Here is a 17,287-nt window from a genome sequence, read left to right as displayed (position 1 = left end):
GGGACTATCGTTAAAGAAACGGGTCATTTTTCAGATCAGATCACATAGTTGGGAGCTTCTCTCATTGGTATGTCACTGCTTACCCACCTGCTTGAATACAGGTGATTTAATTGAGAATATCTAAGCTTCCATCAGGCTCAGCGTATTTATAATGCTCCCTCACATGAATATAATGATGACATTTTCAAACAAAAGACTATAGAATATAACTCATTGGTTGGATGTCAAGTTTGAGCTTTTGCGACTGTTGCGCTGTTTAACCTGTGCTAGTCATTGTGTGGCTTTTTGTTTAACGCTGATGCCTGAATAAAGGACACTGCAGCCCCCTCCCGGGGTTTTTTTTATATATATATATATATATTTTTTTTTTATATATATATAGAGCATCTACACAACCTGTAGGGTCAATGTGATGCATAATTACTTTCCAAGCATCAAACACTAAAAACCTCAATGATTTGTAGTTGACCGAATTGGTGTAAATAACATAGCAGTCAACAGATGTCCGTGAGACCACCTGGACCCTTAAAAAAAAAAGGGGGAGACAGTTTACGCTTTCAACTCCCTCACTTCGCTATTCATTATGAAGGGCCAACACTGGCAGATGTCTCCAGCTAGAATCTCGGAGCTGGGTCAAAGGATCAGGAGACTTTGAAGAACTCTCACTGATTTAACTATGCATTATACAGGGCCAGCCAAGAGGTTCATGAATACATAGTTAAGTCAGGAGTCGAAACACAGCTTTCCTGAAAATTCTCCCGTCAACGCTCCCTTTAGCGAAAAGACCCCGTTGTGTAAAACAAAAACTGTCCTCATGTTGGTTCTAATGAATATCCTTAACCAAATCATCTGTAATCTGGATCTAGCGCTGTAGGCCTTGGCTGGTTACATCGAAAGTTAACCATCAAGTTATAAACGCTCTAAGTTTGGGCGAACGGCACGATGTCCACCTCCCGAGACGATGGCAGAATGGCGAAATACTAAGTCATTGAACTGCATGAACAATAAACATGGATAGGAAGCAAACACGAATCTGAAAAAGGTATGTGTCTAGAAAATAGTGTTTAGTTTATATTATCAGGAATTTACAGGCAGATTTATCAATCAGTTTCCTCTTTCAAGGATGTCTAAAAGCCGGAACATTCTCTAAATTCACAAAAGCGCAGGTACATTTCATCAGAGACCACAAAATTGCGTTTTAGTACCAGAGTCTGGTTATTTCAAGCGAACCCTTTTTGCCGGCCTTGCATTCTCAGCTGTTTGTTTTACGAGACTCGGAATTTGAGGTACGAGCTGTCAGAAATCTCTGAGCAAATCCAGCACGCGGCTACGAAAAAAATAAAACAGAATACTAAGCTGGGATTTTACTGTTGCCATAGAAATGCCATGATGGAAGTGACAATTGAAAAGCATCTTGTACTTGATAACGACAATGAAAGAGACAGAATTATCGGCATAAAAAGCTGTGCCGAATAATAAAGAGGCGACAAAAAACGCAGTCAAGGAGAGGCAAACCAGGGCTGATTAGCAAAACATTGGTAGCTGGCTACTGTCAGCTTTCACCACTGATTTAATATATCCATTTTGTTAACACTGTAACAGCAGTATTTTTAAAGCAGTAATATGCATTTAAAAACCGGAGAAATGATGGGCACTGGCTGCCGACTATTATTCAAATGCCCAGTGTAATCCCGACAGCAATTAAAGTTGCTTTATCATCAGACATAAACATGGCATTAATCAATAGACCATTACACATTCCGCCTATAAGCCATGCTAATATTATTTAAGGCATCATACTGTGCTTATTTAGATATATGTATTAAAAGACTATTCCGCTTAAACCCCCCCAAAAAACAACAACATTGTTTTTGGGCACTGTGGGACTCAACTACAGTGTCCAAAAACCATGTTTTTGTTTGTTTGTTTTTTATAGCCAGTTAGAGGGGAGTCTGCCTCTTGTTGAGGAGGTGATGAGACTTTTCTTCTTCTTCTTCACCAGAAGCAAGTCATATATGATGCAGATCTCTTTAAAACTGCAATATGGTGCATCCAAAAAAAGTTTACACATTACACTTTATGCTCTGTTGATGAAGTCTAGATGCATCATTTTTGACTGCTTAATGTTTTTTTTCAAATACTTAATACAGCATTTCAAAGAGCATCCATCAAAGTTCTGTTAGGGAAAGAAAGTTAAGTGCGTGATGGGAAACGTGTACATTTTAAGAACATTAAGAACAGATGTAAGTGTAAATGTTAACATAACATATGAGCCGTTATTACGGGAGGCAGTAATATTGAGTCCAGCCCATTACGTCTATTTTTTTTCGGGGCTCCCATATGGAGCAGTAAGAGAGACCCTCTAGACTAGCGTATAAATTACTGGTTACCTTAACTAGGTATGCATTCATTCCTAGGTCTTTTATCAAGCTGTGCGTCTCAATCATTGAACTCTTTTCAATTAGAAATATGTCACTAATGCATAAATATATTTATGGAATAACAGTAAACACACACATCATATAACAACTAAAAAGTTTTATTAAAGTTGCTAAAACTACATGCAATATGACCTACTTGGGACTACTCCCTATTTGTCCCAGCTTTTTGCACTCCCTGCTCATTTCAGTTCCCAACATGAAGCTAGCCAATGTCCACCCCAGCTTAGCAGAGGACTGCCCACCATCCTGGCTCCCACACAGAGACTGAGGAGAACTCCAGGCAATCACATTGGCAAGTTCCCAGGTACGTAGATAGCTCATTGCTTACCATTAAATCCAGAAAACTCCTCTGTCAACGTTAAACATTTCCATCCAGATGGTCTTTCTGTTAACCACACATGCCCAGTGATTCTCATGTAACCTTTCAGAATCCATAATGCCCTCATTGCCCCCGTCCATATAGGTTCTGTCCCAAATTCCAAGACAAGTCTGTCAGGATCCAGATTAAGTTTTATGAGGAAGAGAACTCAAGGTCCTCTTTTATCCATACAATCTTTCAGTCACTCTTTCTTCCTATATACAAACACTGGATCCGCAGATCTGTTTTTTTTAAACACATAGGACATAAAGGCAGACATGTTGCCAGGTTTATATACCTGACTGTATTTAGGTTTGTTTCTCTTTTTTGCCCAAAAATGCAAGCAAAAGAAGAAAAAAAGGAAAAAAAGAATGTTTGTTCTTCCATACAACCTCATCTTCAATATGAAGACAATCAAAAAAAAACAAACAAAAAAAAAAAAAACAGTAGATGGAAGTATGCAGACAGCCTCCCTGATGCAGCAGCAGTGTAAGAAATGAGGGTATACTGGGCATCCGCTCACGGATGACACTGACTCCATATGATGTCCACAATCCCATTGTTGTGTGTATTGTGATAAAATTAAGCACCTTGGTTTCCATCGACCAATTGTCTGGTTCCAAAAAGCCACAACCTTCTTAAAGCACGTGCCATTAATTTCTCCAAAATACTGACTTGTATGTAAAAATACACTTGAATACAGGTTATCACCAGATGAATGCTCTTCTTTGCTCTTGTAGATCCATTCAGCTTGTTGTATATGAGACAAACGTTGTATGAACCTTACACTGTGGATGGGAGGCCTACGGTTGATAACAATGTTGTCTCCTGAATTCCAAGGTCAGTTTTTGCCCAAGGCCCAATCCATTCCCCTCGTCAAGCTCATATCCCTTTCCCACCCTCCAGGACTCCCTTACTGTCCCCAGCGTCTCATGCTATAGAGGTGGGAGATTGGCTCATTTGGACCCTCATGGATTGAACACAGTTAAGAATTTTTTTCTGATGTCCAGCTAATGTTATTCCTATCCTCAGCAGGTCCCTAGAAGAGAGAGCAACGGATGATCGATTAGTAGTTATCCATGTCATGATTTATATTGAAAACATTCCACGTATTTAACCAAAATGGAACCCATTCTGTTTATCAGTTATGGTATTTACTATAGGTCTTTTCGTATGTTAAATAGAGCAGATTATACAGAAATAATCATAAATACAGGCTTTTTCGTTAAAACTTATTACACTAGATTGTTGGCAGTGCAATATACCCAAGTTCAATTTAAACAGTAGCCAAATGCAAACACATAGAAGTTGGATAGAAAATGAGCTGTGGGCTCTGGCAAACTTTGGTTCCAAAAGGTGACCATTTTTGGGGGAGTAGTAGCTAATTAACTGTGGAGATCAAGGATCAGCCATACTATGCAATTTACTGCCAATACTCAGTACACACATGGACCTTTTACAGTATGTTACATGTTACCAGACAGAAAATGGATACAGCCATGTCTTTAGTCAAATATATTATCTTTTATTGGGGCAAAAAAGATGTCACATCACAAACTTACAGGACCTCATAGGTCTTCGTGATATGAAGAATTTGTATTCTATTATAAATAACCAATGTATTCCAAGGTATGAATTATTTATCACTATATAAAGCATAAAATACATATAATAACAAGTGATGTGCACTTGCTATTTAATGAAATAGCATGTCACTATGTCACTTAATGAAAGCGTTCCCTGCCTAAAAGAGTGTACCCGCTAACTAAAGCAAACATTCATTATAAAGACTTGTCCACGAAGCATCATACATACTCTGAGGTCATCTGGGCAACCAGCTGCAGCGAGGTGAAGCCAGAGCTCAGGAAGTTGTCTCTGTATTGTCCCATTTTAATAGCGCTCAGCCAGTCATCTACTGAGGTAAAGGCTGTGAAATCTGGGATCGACCGGTCAAGCAGCGGCTGGGAAGGCCTACGGTACCAACACAGATCAGATGGTAAACAACTGAGGAAGCAACTCCTACAATGTACTTCCAGCACATTCATACATACATACATAGATCTATCATTTTACATTTTCTTGTGTTTATCACATTTTTTATTTCGGCACTTTTTTGATTTGGAATCAAGTCCAGTCATCTCATCATTTCTACAGGACACTGGAGAGATTAGCCAAATAGCATGACTAGTATGGCTGGTAAGCTTGGTGCCACCGTAAGGTTGTAGACTCAGCCGAAATTATGTTCCACATCCCCTCATCGCCACCTTTTAAACTAGAAGTTAACCTAACACAAACTGTTTCAAGAAGTTTAAACTGGCATCTAGGAGCCTCCCAGATGGTCCAGTCTCTAAACGCTATAATCTATATTTAAACTACAGAAAAGGAGACGATGCTTTGTTCATTAATGTAAAGTTGATTTTGTGGATTTTTTCAGCCACCAAGCTCTAGATAAATTAGATAAATTACCACTCGAGCCAATGAGAGAGTTAGCCTCAAGTCATTGCCTTGTGTTAGGACATGTAAATGCTTTAAAAACTTACACAGTAGGGATGGTGGCCATTGTCTTGAGGCTGGCAGGGTTTCGGATCATCTTGTCCAAAGTATTGACAATATCCCCAAATCGTGGCCGACTGTTTCGATCCTTCTGCCAACAGTCCAACATGAGCTGGTGCAAGGCAGCTGGACAGTCCATGGGGGGTGGTAAGCGATAATCCTGCTCTATAGCATTGATGACCTATAGGGTGAGAGGTACACGGTAAGCAAAACAAAAAATAATTGGTAAGGTCATGGTTACCAAAAAGAGCTGTCAATGGGGAGCAGAGGAGAGTCAAAGAACAGGGACTAAAGTAAGAGAAAAGTGAGTGGAATCATCGAGTGCATCAACAGGGAATGGAGAAACTGTATGCCCTTTTTTCCAACGTTTATAAATATTTTTTGAGGTATACTTCTAATCGAAGACTGGAAGATAAAAATTGCCTGAAGCAGCCAATCAGTGACAGAAAAGAACTCCTACTTCCCGTGCATACACACTGGGAGTCTCTTTAGACCCCCCAAACCCTTGCAAAGTCAGCGCTGGAGGGGAGCTCTGGTGAATGTACCACATGGCAGGAGATGTAGTCTCTTTTAAGTCAAGTAGCTGGGTGGCAGGGAAAGGGGCAATTGTATATTGGGGATTCTGCACAATCCCTCTATGCATTTTCAAGGCGGACATCACAAAACGTTTGTTTTTTATATGAACATGTCTGCATGCTATATCTGACTGACTGTTTTAGCACTTTAAGGAGCTTTCTTTATATTTATTTTGGCTCTCTGGACCATATTTCGTGTTGCTTGGTAGTTTTATGTATTTTGCCAGTAACTAATCATAAGTAACCGGGATTGTTAATGATTTGTTTTTCACATAGTCTGCATATATACAGATACATCTATCTCATTGTTTTTAAGTACCATACATTTTCTTTTGTCATCGGCATAGTCATGAAATGCGAACCTCTTCAGACTCACAGGTATATAAATCTAATTCTTTCCTAGAGGAGTCTTTAGCACAATTCATCACAATGTATTGAAGATCTCTCCTGCACTGAATTGGTTACTTTTCTTCTAAAAATAAAATAATTACTTCCCTGGCTAAAAATAAAAAAAACAAAAAACTTTTTTCCCTTAAAACCGAACCACTGCAGAGTACGGTAATTTGATCCCCTACGACGTTCCTATTTATACAAAAGGGTTGCCTTTGTGATTAATATAATGTAAAACCCACAGCCAGAAGAACGGCTATTGAAGAGCAGTTACCCTCAGAGCGAGTCCTGACCCCAAGCTGTTTTTCCTGGTCACCTGCCCTTGGTTGGCCAATTGTAAAGTCAACAGGAACAATATGCAGAATTTGGAAAATCTGCATACAATAAAAGTACCTGTTCCAACCAGCTCCTCGCCCCTGAGACGAATAAAGGAGCAGTAACGCAATAACAACCACTTATCGGTTGTTACAAACTCATTATCGGAATTGCTCAACGATCTAGGCCTCAACAATGAAGGCCGTACTCTTAACCTCTTAAGGACAAAGATCTTAGATCTTTTTGTTATCAAGGATGGAATCTGTTACCAAATCAGTGTAGACCAGGATATCATCTCCCTGCTGATGTGAAGCAACCTGACACATGTTACTACCCCCTCTTTTAATTACATTTACAACAAGTTGAGTACATTTATGACTAGAGACCAAAACGAGCTTTATGATCAATAGCAGAAAAAAGCGAGGTCAATACTTAGATCACATATCTCTCAACCGTCCTGTTTTTCACAGGATAGTCAAGATTTTTGGGCACTGCCCCACCAAGTCTTTTTTTTTATGATGGTTCAATAAAAGGCATCACATTTAACTAAATAAATCCTTTTTGGGTAAAGATGGGAAGGCCTAAAAAAAAAAAACGGAAAAAATTGGGGGGAAGAAAACACATTTTTGTCCTTTTTTATTTTTTGTTCTGGAAAAAATGAAAAAAAAAAGCGTAATACGTATTTAAACTATATAACAAGAAGGGCTTCATGAAAGACTACTGCATGTCCTGTTCCCTGTGTAACAAAATGGTTTTTAATTTATAAAACTATTCCACTCTGCAGGTTTTCTTTTTCCGAAAAAAAATTTTTTCCTCCCATGGCTTCAAGATTTCTGGAAATTTTACTTCTCTACTTTTTGGACCTATACGGTTCATTTTCTTTCCCATTTAGTAAGTATTTACCCATCACCCAAAAACAACTGATGAGAGACGTGAGCCCTGTCCTCATGCCAATGCCCATCTACCTCATTATACACGGTGGAATTGGTCTGACCTCAGTGGATTGTGAGATACTCCATTTTTTAGGAAACATCTTTAAAATTCTATACTGGAAACAGCTATTTGCTGAGTGGAAAAAATAAGGTAGTTGGGGGGGACAAAACATTTGGGGGGGTAATCAATATTCCCAAATAAGTAATAATGCCTTGACCTCAGCTAAACAAGCAAAAGTAACACTCTATTACATCGGAACTAATACCCCAACATACTCTAAACAGAAACCGGCACTTATTCTAAAATCCAATTAGTATTACAATAAGTAAAATTACTTTTAATGTCGAAACAAAGATAATCACTAATACTTTAGAATGCTAAACAACGTTCAACATGCATTTCTACTTTACACTGCACTAAAACCCTAATTTTACACCGAACAACAATTAATGTTAATGTTCTAGCACGTACAAAACAGCCGCCAGTAAAGTAGAACACACCAGCATATTCCAATCAGCATTTATGCCGTATTTTACACTAAGCAATCGGTGCTAATGCTGTGCCGTGGCACTAAACTACGACAAAACGGTATTAACGCTCTAATTTACACATATCGAGAAGAAACAGTAAATGTTCTAGCGCACGCTGATTAGCCATTAGCAGTAATGTGCACCACGGATCAAGATAATCATTAGTGATCTAACAGGCGCTAAACAGCAAGAAACAAAACTAAAGTACAAGTGCGCCAATATTCACTATCCAAAACTAATTGCCACTAATACTCCATCACGCGCAATACAGTTAGTAGTGCCCGACATGCACTGAGTAACTTGCACCAACACCCCAACAGGCACCCTAACATTAGCACTAAACCGATCGTATGTACTACCGCCATCAGCAATGTATACTCCATATTAAGGATACCCATTAAAAATAAGGAGAGACAATGGTGTTTCTAATCAAGTTTCAGGATCGCCGAGCTCTAGTGCAAATTCTGGAGATGGCGGCTTTATAGTCTTCTCCGATAATAATATCTCAATATGCCAGTTGGTGTCTCAGGTGCGGCATAACTCAGCTAAAGGCCCAGCTTGATTATCGGTGACAACATTCGGATTAACTTTGTCTTATAAACAGTTACCATTTTTATAAGGACCATTAGGTTGCCTCAATAGCGAGGCACATAATAAAATCTTTGTGATGGGTTATTACAGGGGTGATATTTCATGTTGAAAGGTATAAGCAAAAGGGAAGCGGGTAGATAATATACTGAAGAGTATACTGAAGAGGGAACGTGTATTTAGGAAATATATGGAGGATGGAGTAAAAAAGAGAACTCAATGTACGGTATATGAATATATAGGGAATGTCTCTACCAAAGAACAGGGATGAGCCCTGGGTAAAAACGTTCCTGCCTCTGGATCCCAACTTTTGCTCACCCCCTGGACAGATTACTTTTGTTCATCCGAGGAGATCCTGAAATCAGCAGCCGTTTGTTGGTATTTAAATAGAAGGCTCCAAGCATGCCACAATAATTGCTGATTTCCAAACATACATTAAGCAATAAGCAGCCCCGATTCCCTTCAAGCAGAGATAATACATTAACATTTACCATGCTGCAAATAATGATCTAATACGCATTAACAAAAAGTACCAGTGCTATAAAATACACCAATTAACGAGCAGCGCTAATGCTCCGATACAGATAACAACAAGCAACACTAATCTCCTGTCACACGCGGCCAGTAACATGCGTTCACTAATAAGCATTACTAATGCCCAAAGCTTTGGAAATGGAGATTCCAACTATCACTAGGAAGCCATGATTGGCTACAAGACGGCAAACAACCAGCAAACCGTGAGCCCCAATGTCTGCGCTCTTACACGCATCAAACACGGATAACACGGCACAAAAAAAGGCAATGATGAGCACCCACGCTCTGACAGGTCCCACCCAACATGTTATAGGATCAAAAAGAGTGAGAGGGTATTAAACATACTGAAGAAATCCTGAGCTAAACTCCATGAAGATCTCATTGGCCATCGGGGCAGGACCTGTGTATCACAAGTAGCACTGGACCCCCACATGACCTCATGGCTGGTCCCACAGTTCACATACACATTATAAGCCCCCATCAGACCATAAGCAGGGACGCCACTATTTTTGCATCAGTCTGTTTTTACATTTGGGTTGTCTTAAGTTTCTTTTGTTTACCATACCCATTTACACTGCTTAGCTCTGTGGGGTATATCGGTGCTTTTCAAATAGAGCATAATAATAAAAAGAATAATAATAATAGCAGATGAATAGAATGACAAGTAATAATCTGTCACTGTGTAAACGGCAGGCAGTATTAACCCTTCAATGCACACAAGGAAAAAATGAGCTACCGCTGTATGCTAGAACTTAAAGATATAGGTCATGTTTGCAGTACCGGCAAGGGAGTTCTGTTGAGTAAAGTCCAACTGTCAAGCTGCAGGGCCAGCCCCACCACGTGTCTGGATAGGTCCACTAGACTAGATGGCATTTATTGGGGGGGTGGCGTTAGAGGCCGACTGCTACCTCAATCCACTGATCAGTCCCTTAGTCAGCAGTAAATTAAAAATCCTCTCTTTAGGAGCTCCTTCAGCATAAGCACGGCGAGTATGAGCACCGGGATATGACATCATTTCCCAGATCTCAAGATTTTTAAATCAACTGAATTCATCCTTCGGGAAGCAGATCCTAAACGTACAACTAACAGCGAAACCGACCGTAGTACAAATGAATAAGCAAATTGTACCGACATGGTGCACATATCACAACATTCCATCTCCCCTTCCTATTTGGGATAAAAGTACAAGCCAACAGCAGCACTGATCGCTCTAGGTATGTATAACCCCTAAGATTTGAAGTTTGGAATGAAGGTCAGTGTCTCGTAGGGGAACCTCTCACTCCCTATTTAAACCGGATGACACGGAGTGCGTCATGTCTCCACGTGCTGCACCTTCTTTTACGTGTCCACATGTGAGCTTCTCGAGCTCTGATATTCCAGGGTGTTTTGTATTGTTTGGTTACACTTTCCTCGCGCACATTAATCTACACGTGTATCTGTTTATCTAACCTGCTATTTCCTTGGTAATCAATGCAGCCATACTGCGAGTATGATTATTAAGATCTACAATAGTGCTGTATGAAAGTAATCTCCTCCCAGCATGACCAGGCCCTACAGAGTACGGCAAGGTCGCTCAGTGCTCTTAACTCCTCAGTAACACCGTACACGCGTGTTAATTACTGCCAAAGACTGTGACGCCGCTCTCCCCTACTGTGTGATTACAGAGACTCGGAGAGCGCGGGCAGTCGCAGATCCCGGGATGCGGCAGGTTAATCAAAGCCACACATTGTTCCTAGCATTGTTCTGCTCTCCCCTTCATTATATCTGCCGCTCACTGCATTACTTTAAAAGCGGAGCATCTCCACCAGCCTGACACATGTTCAAAGCTTCTTCAAGTCCAATTACTTCCCAGCGCACTGGCTGCACTTTCCAATTTTCTTGCTTTATGTGGATTCTTTTCTTCTTTTTCAGCCTGATCCATCCGACACAGCAGTAGCTTCAGAGCTCACCTGCAGCCGGCCCTCCCTCCCTCTCGCTTGCTTTATTTCTGCCTTTGATTTTGCCGTATTTGAACACCGCACTCCGCAGAAACCGCGCTCCTGTTTTCCCTAACACCTGGGAGCAGAGACGTCTGCGGCTGAGGGCATGTGTGTCTGAGACGGGGTTCTGTGAACGCAGCCAAGACGGCTAGTGAGTTAGGGCAGGCTGCCAATGCACTAGTCTGACGGAAGAGTCCTGTGTTTATGTACATTGATAAAACGTTCCCGCGAATATGGAAAGCTATACATGTTCAGTGTCTGAGAAATCAAATGTATACGATTTAAATTAATATTACTTCTGGTTATTTCAATGGATGATTTTTTTATCTTGTTTCTAATATATTTGTAGGTACATTTGTTGCCCTGCAATTGTTTTTTTTTTAGTGTTGCTCTTGGTGTATAAAACACTGCGCCATCTTATCCGCCATTTTTCTCCACCTCATCATCCAACCCTCTTTATGTGTTCTATCCATTTCCCCTGCTCTTCTCCTCTGGATTTATCCCACATCACTCAATGCACCCTAACTATCCACTCTACCCTCTCCTCAGTTTTTACTTCAAAATTAGTTTTTTTTTTGCGGGAACTTGATTCTTACATCTTGGTTGGACATGTCCCAATATGGCCGTTCTCCAAATGACATGACTTCCCACATGACGATGCCGTAACTCCACACATCACTGGCTGATGTAAATTTTCGGTAAGCGATGGCTTCTGGGGCTGTCCATCTGACGGGTATCTTCCCACCCTGGAAGAAACCACACACAGGAGAGTCACACAGTATACAGAACATTCCCTGATTATCTCATCGGGTCCAACAAAGCGACATAACGCTACTGGACAACCATCCAAGCGTTACTCAAGCCACCATGCGACTTGCCATGTATTCCTTATACTTACTGAAACTCCCAGGGGTGAAAGAGTCTCATGCTACTGTAAGTAATATTTTGATTTATACATCTCCCCTAAATGCGCACATATAGAACCGCAATAAATACTGCCAGTAGGCAGCCCTGAAGGCTCAATATGATTGTTCATTACTTTACAGAAAAAAAACAATTCTCTTTTCATTTCTCATGCAATGACGGACTGTGTCTAGAATCTCAAGGTGGCAGCCCTGCGACTCAAAGTAAGTTTATTAATATTACTGCTTATTCCAAGGGCAGTGGAAACCTTGACTTGAAGAAACGCATTTAATCTATTGTGATAAAGACATCTCATTCAGGAGGACCTCTTCGTATCAACAGAGAGATGAATCCCTTTCCTGCGCCTGATTAACTTAAACTGAAAAGTCCTTTGTTCAGACAATACTTCCTGGAAATAAGGCATGCATTATGGATTAAGATTTCAGTAGGACTTAAAATGACAAAAAGGGAGAGAACGGGCAGAAAACAGAGAGATTGCGCAACACTCACCAGATATGAGCCAAAGGGCAGCACAAATGGGTTCTAATTATTATAAAATCTTAATTTTTTATAGGAGAAAATGTGCATTTTACATACATGTACAAAATAAAATGTATGTAAACCTGAATGTTTACAGGGTATTCGAGCAAGTTCCTTTAACAAAAAAAAGCCTGATATTACCGTTAACTTTGTAAATACAGGATCCAATGGATTAACCGCTAAAGAAACAGAGCAGGATATATAATCAATGAGACCTAACCAGGCACACTTACGAGCCTCTGAAAATATATACGTCATATAAACATGTATATTCTTACCAGGGAGCTGGTATATGTGGGGTCTGAAGTGTCGTCTTGTAGATAGCGAGACAGACCAAAGTCTGACACTTTGCAGACCAAGTTGCTGTTTACCAGGATATTTCGGGCTGCCAGGTCACGATGAACATAGTTCATTTCTGAGAGGTACTTCATACCGGCTGCAATACCTCGGAGCATCCCAACCAGCTGAATGACCGTGAACTGCCCGTCGTTTTGCTGAAGACAAAGGAAAACAATTGCCTTATAAGAGAGCTTCAAACACATCCTCTCTTGAAGCAAAGGGCAATCCAAAATAAAGGACCTCATGAACTATTAAACCATGCTGTCTCATGAATTGAGGTTTCACTGTCTCATACACTTTAAACATTTAATCGGGTTTGCCCGTTGACCCACTTAATAATAGTAGGCAGCAAAGAACCAACATATGAAAAAAGTGGACAACTTGTCACAGAAAGATCATTTAGCCTACAAACCCGCCCAGAGGCTTATGGAAAAGTGTGTTCTATTGAAACTATCATGGACCACTTTCACAGAACAATGGTTTTATGAAAACTATTTTTATTTCCACTCATATTTTCTTTATATCAATCTTGGTACATAGCTCTGATCATCTATTCACATACACGGTGTGAATCTTGACCTATATCAGTATAAAGCGTCGGCTGTCTGGAGACGGTGCAGCGTGATTCTGAAGACAAAGTGCCAGCCAAACGCCACCCTTCAGATGACCTAAAAATCTAATTTCAGCCTTCAGACAAAAATAGGGATATTAATTGGTGCCTCGGCTCCTCTGCAAAGTAGGTTATTGGATCCAATCCACTGGGGCTTCTTGTGTATGAGACAGAATGCCTCGTAGAGTAGAGTAAATGCCGTTCTGGCAGTGTCAGAGATACCAGCCCGCGTACGGAGAGCGGGGTATGCCTGACAAGGTGCATTTCCCGAATATCTCAGACACCTTGCATGTGCCCTTGTGTCGCACTCCATGTACCCTGTCTGTTAGCGCTGTTCTCGTAAATGAAGATGTTTCCCGGGTTATTATAAAGCTGTGATGCTCAATACATCATGATGGTACGCGGCACATTTGTCAAGAGTAACATGCTGACAGAATAGACGTATAATGCAGCTCTATCATGGCTGCCACGCGGATCCATCTATTCACATATACAATACAGCGTTAATATATTCCCACACACACAGTAGCTGTACATCTGTACACATATATACTGGGGGTTTAATCAGGTAGCTGTCCAGGGTGCTGATCTGAAGACATTCTAGAAACCCCAAACAAGCAGAGAATGTGGGCATTATTATACGTAGCAGTATATCCCTGCTGCAGAAAACACAACATTAGATCAGACGTATAGAAGGAGCCCCTAGAATGAGAAGCATTTTAACAAAATCACTTCTCTGTATTGGAAGACTATGTTGACTGAATAAGTGAGTAATCGGTATTGATGTGTACTAAAGGATGCTAGTCTGGGCAATAATTTCAATTTAAGAGGAGCAGCAATAGAGGAATAAACCCCATTATTAATGGAACATTGAGCTGTGATTGTGTCAATCATATAGACATGACTGTAGTGTAACTACTTTGTTTTTAGTAGCTTATTAATGTATTAAAGTAGTGTGATTCTATAAGTATCGAAGGCTACAATTTCCTTTCTCTTAAGTAAGAATTATGAATGTAAGAAAGGTCAAATGCTATGTAACACCCATGAGTCTTACCCGTAGGAAGGAATCCAGGGCTCCATTTTCCATGAACTCTGTAATAATCATAACTGGCCGGCTTTTGGTCACCACACCTTCCAGCCGAATGATGTTTGGGTGGTCAAACTGACCCATGATGCTTGCTTCGCTCAGGAAGTCCCGTCTCTGCTTTTCAGAGTACCCGGCCTTCAGTGTTTTGATGGCAACATAGATTTCTCTCTTTCCTGGGAGTTTCAGGCGCCCCTTGTACACTTCTCCGAATTCTCCTGCAGGCCATCAATTAGTGAAATCAGGAATTTCAGAAAGACAATACATTTTTTAAGTTTTTAATGTTTATACTAAAGATTCCCTGCTCGACATGTAAAGAATAACTGGTGCCTATAGCGCACATGGTAAAATCTCTGCCCGGAGTGTTTCTGTGCCTAGCCATGGTTCTGCAGTAACTAAAGGTCTTCATATTAATAATCCTTCTTATCCGATTTCTTGTAGGTTTTTTACACTTCCCTGTGTTTGTACCACCCTGATTTGAACACAGTCACTAATTACATCCCTTTTACTCCGATAAGATGGTCCCTGGGTTATTCTGTAACACAAAAGCCCCCCTTAGGATAATGTGGATTATTGTCCAAGAAATTCTGCTTGTGTATTACAAATGGCAATGTTAGTAACTATCCTGGTTATACACCCTTCCTTTGTTAGCCGTGGCAGGGCCACCTTCTTCTTCTTCTTGTGTGCTAAAACAATACCCGCAAGTTAACAATTCAACTCCCAGCAGGCAAATCCGAAACATGTCTATATACATTATCACGTAGTTACTTTCATGTGTCAGATATTGAAAAGAAAGATGAGAAGCCATGTTTATGGGACTGTGGATGTGGTGTGGCAATAATATGCAACCTGCTATTCAGTGGTTCTCACCAACTAAGGTTCTGACCGGTCACTGAATCAAGTAAACATATAATTACCGACGATCGGTCTTAGCGCACACAGAAACGCTGATGTGGTCATTTCAGGCCACTGAGGATACAATATATAATACAATACATGTACAACGATATACAGTGAAGAGATAACAGAACCTGAACACGTGGTTGTTTGCGTGACAGCAATGGTCACAAATCCCAACCACAATAACGAGCAGCAATAACCACAATAACGAGGTAGACGGAACCAGGGTCATAAGACACAGGAATGAGAATAAAGAGGTAATTATGAGAACATAAGATCATACTGATGCAGTGGGAAGAAATTGAGTTAGGAGCATGAAGGAACTATTAGAGAAATGTTATATAAATGAAGATACAGAGGAAACAAACAGTTTATGAAATTAGGAGATTGTATAAAATGAACACAGTTAAAATGTTTTAAAGGAGATATTGGTAGCTGTTTATTTAGGTAAACATTTAGAGATGTTGATGAGACCCACCAGCCCCGATGACCTCCTCAATCTTCACAAACGAGACATCGATCTCCTTGGCAAACTCCCTCACGGCTTCATTGGGATCTTCGTATGTAAAAGGATCTATGTATATCTTCATCCCTGGAGAACCTGAAAAAGGGAGATCATCCAGGTGCGTCAACTCAATATAACATCAATCAGACAAGGAACGCCTCAGCCAACGTAATGCAATATTAGCTGTGAGATTTTTAACACACCACTGGAGTCGGTGTACTTCAGCACCAAAGAGAACAGTGGTAAATAACAAAATAAGCTTATTGTTAAACTTACATGTGACATGTAAAACATAAGACGTGGTATTGCCGTGTCACAGACCTGGATCTGGTCACCACATTCTCCAGTGTATCATACCTTGAGAAGCATTATCTTTATTATAACCTCTCTCCTCACTTTACCAATCCTCTCGACACCATCTCATCCCCGCCACCTATCTGGTCGTCTCTCATTTCAAGAATCTATGTCGCTCTTTCTTGAGCTCTCATTGCCCTGTGCCTGCCAGGTTTCACGTGCCTCTTCTAATGAAATCATCCTTCCATTATCCTCATAGTGTATCTGGATGTTCTGAGTTAAAGAAGGTTTGTTCTCGGTGTCCTAAGCTTGTTCCCTCTGTGCTATCGATAATACTTAAATTCAAAGTTCTCTGCTTCCAGGAAGTCATTGGGCTTTGTAAACTTTTTGAAGACAAACTTGGCAAAAACACATTACTGTGCAGGTTTGATGTTAGCTACTTAATTAATTTTCACCTTGCTTGTTGCCAAGAAGCTCATTGACATTAAGAAAACCATCAAGAACAGACGGGCTGTTGTTCAGGTCTCCAGCTGCATAACAATCAGCAGCCTATAGACATGGCTGGTATCTATATACACATATAGATACAAAATTATAGAGAAATCATTTAACTTTAATACATTTACTTAAATTTACTTTAATTTTTGTTTCACAAAATATTAATTTAACTCCTAAGTAGCCTTATTTTTTTATATATATGAGCAGAGAGACTCATGATGAGCCTATAGTGTTTGATGTATCTGAGCCAAGATATTTATTGGTGCTGAAGTTTTCTTTCTTGCATTGGAATAAATTGTCTTGGAAATCTCCCCTTGTGTTGTTTTTATGGGGCCACAGACTAATGTCCACTTGTGTAGGCCAGAAGATGACCTCTTATTGTGTCTTCTTCCTTTCTTTTACGTGTCTCTTTAGAGGC

The 17,287-nt window shown here is 40.3% G+C and overlaps 1 protein-coding gene across 1 annotated transcript in view; it reads right to left on the bottom strand.

The window, feature by feature from the left end:
* EPHB1 (EPH receptor B1) overlaps positions 1–17,287 on the bottom strand; it is a 123,446-nt gene that overhangs the window by 8,626 nt on the left and 97,533 nt on the right. Inside the window, exons 10-16 of the mRNA XM_053461385.1 lie at positions 16,051–16,173; positions 14,643–14,890; positions 12,918–13,133; positions 11,793–11,942; positions 5,340–5,533; positions 4,615–4,770; positions 2,770–3,838 (exon numbers count right to left, since the gene is read on the bottom strand). Coding sequence (XP_053317360.1) covers positions 3,730–3,838; positions 4,615–4,770; positions 5,340–5,533; positions 11,793–11,942; positions 12,918–13,133; positions 14,643–14,890; positions 16,051–16,173 — 1,196 coding nt within the window. The 3' untranslated portion in view covers positions 2,770–3,729. The remainder of the gene's footprint in view (positions 1–2,769; positions 3,839–4,614; positions 4,771–5,339; positions 5,534–11,792; positions 11,943–12,917; positions 13,134–14,642; positions 14,891–16,050; positions 16,174–17,287) is intronic.

This window comes from Spea bombifrons, chromosome 3, assembly GCF_027358695.1.
Source record: "Spea bombifrons isolate aSpeBom1 chromosome 3, aSpeBom1.2.pri, whole genome shotgun sequence".
NCBI lineage: Eukaryota > Metazoa > Chordata > Amphibia > Anura > Pelobatidae > Spea > Spea bombifrons.
The sequence above is the reverse complement of the archived record's forward strand: the minus strand, read 5'-3'. Positions and strand labels throughout refer to the sequence as shown.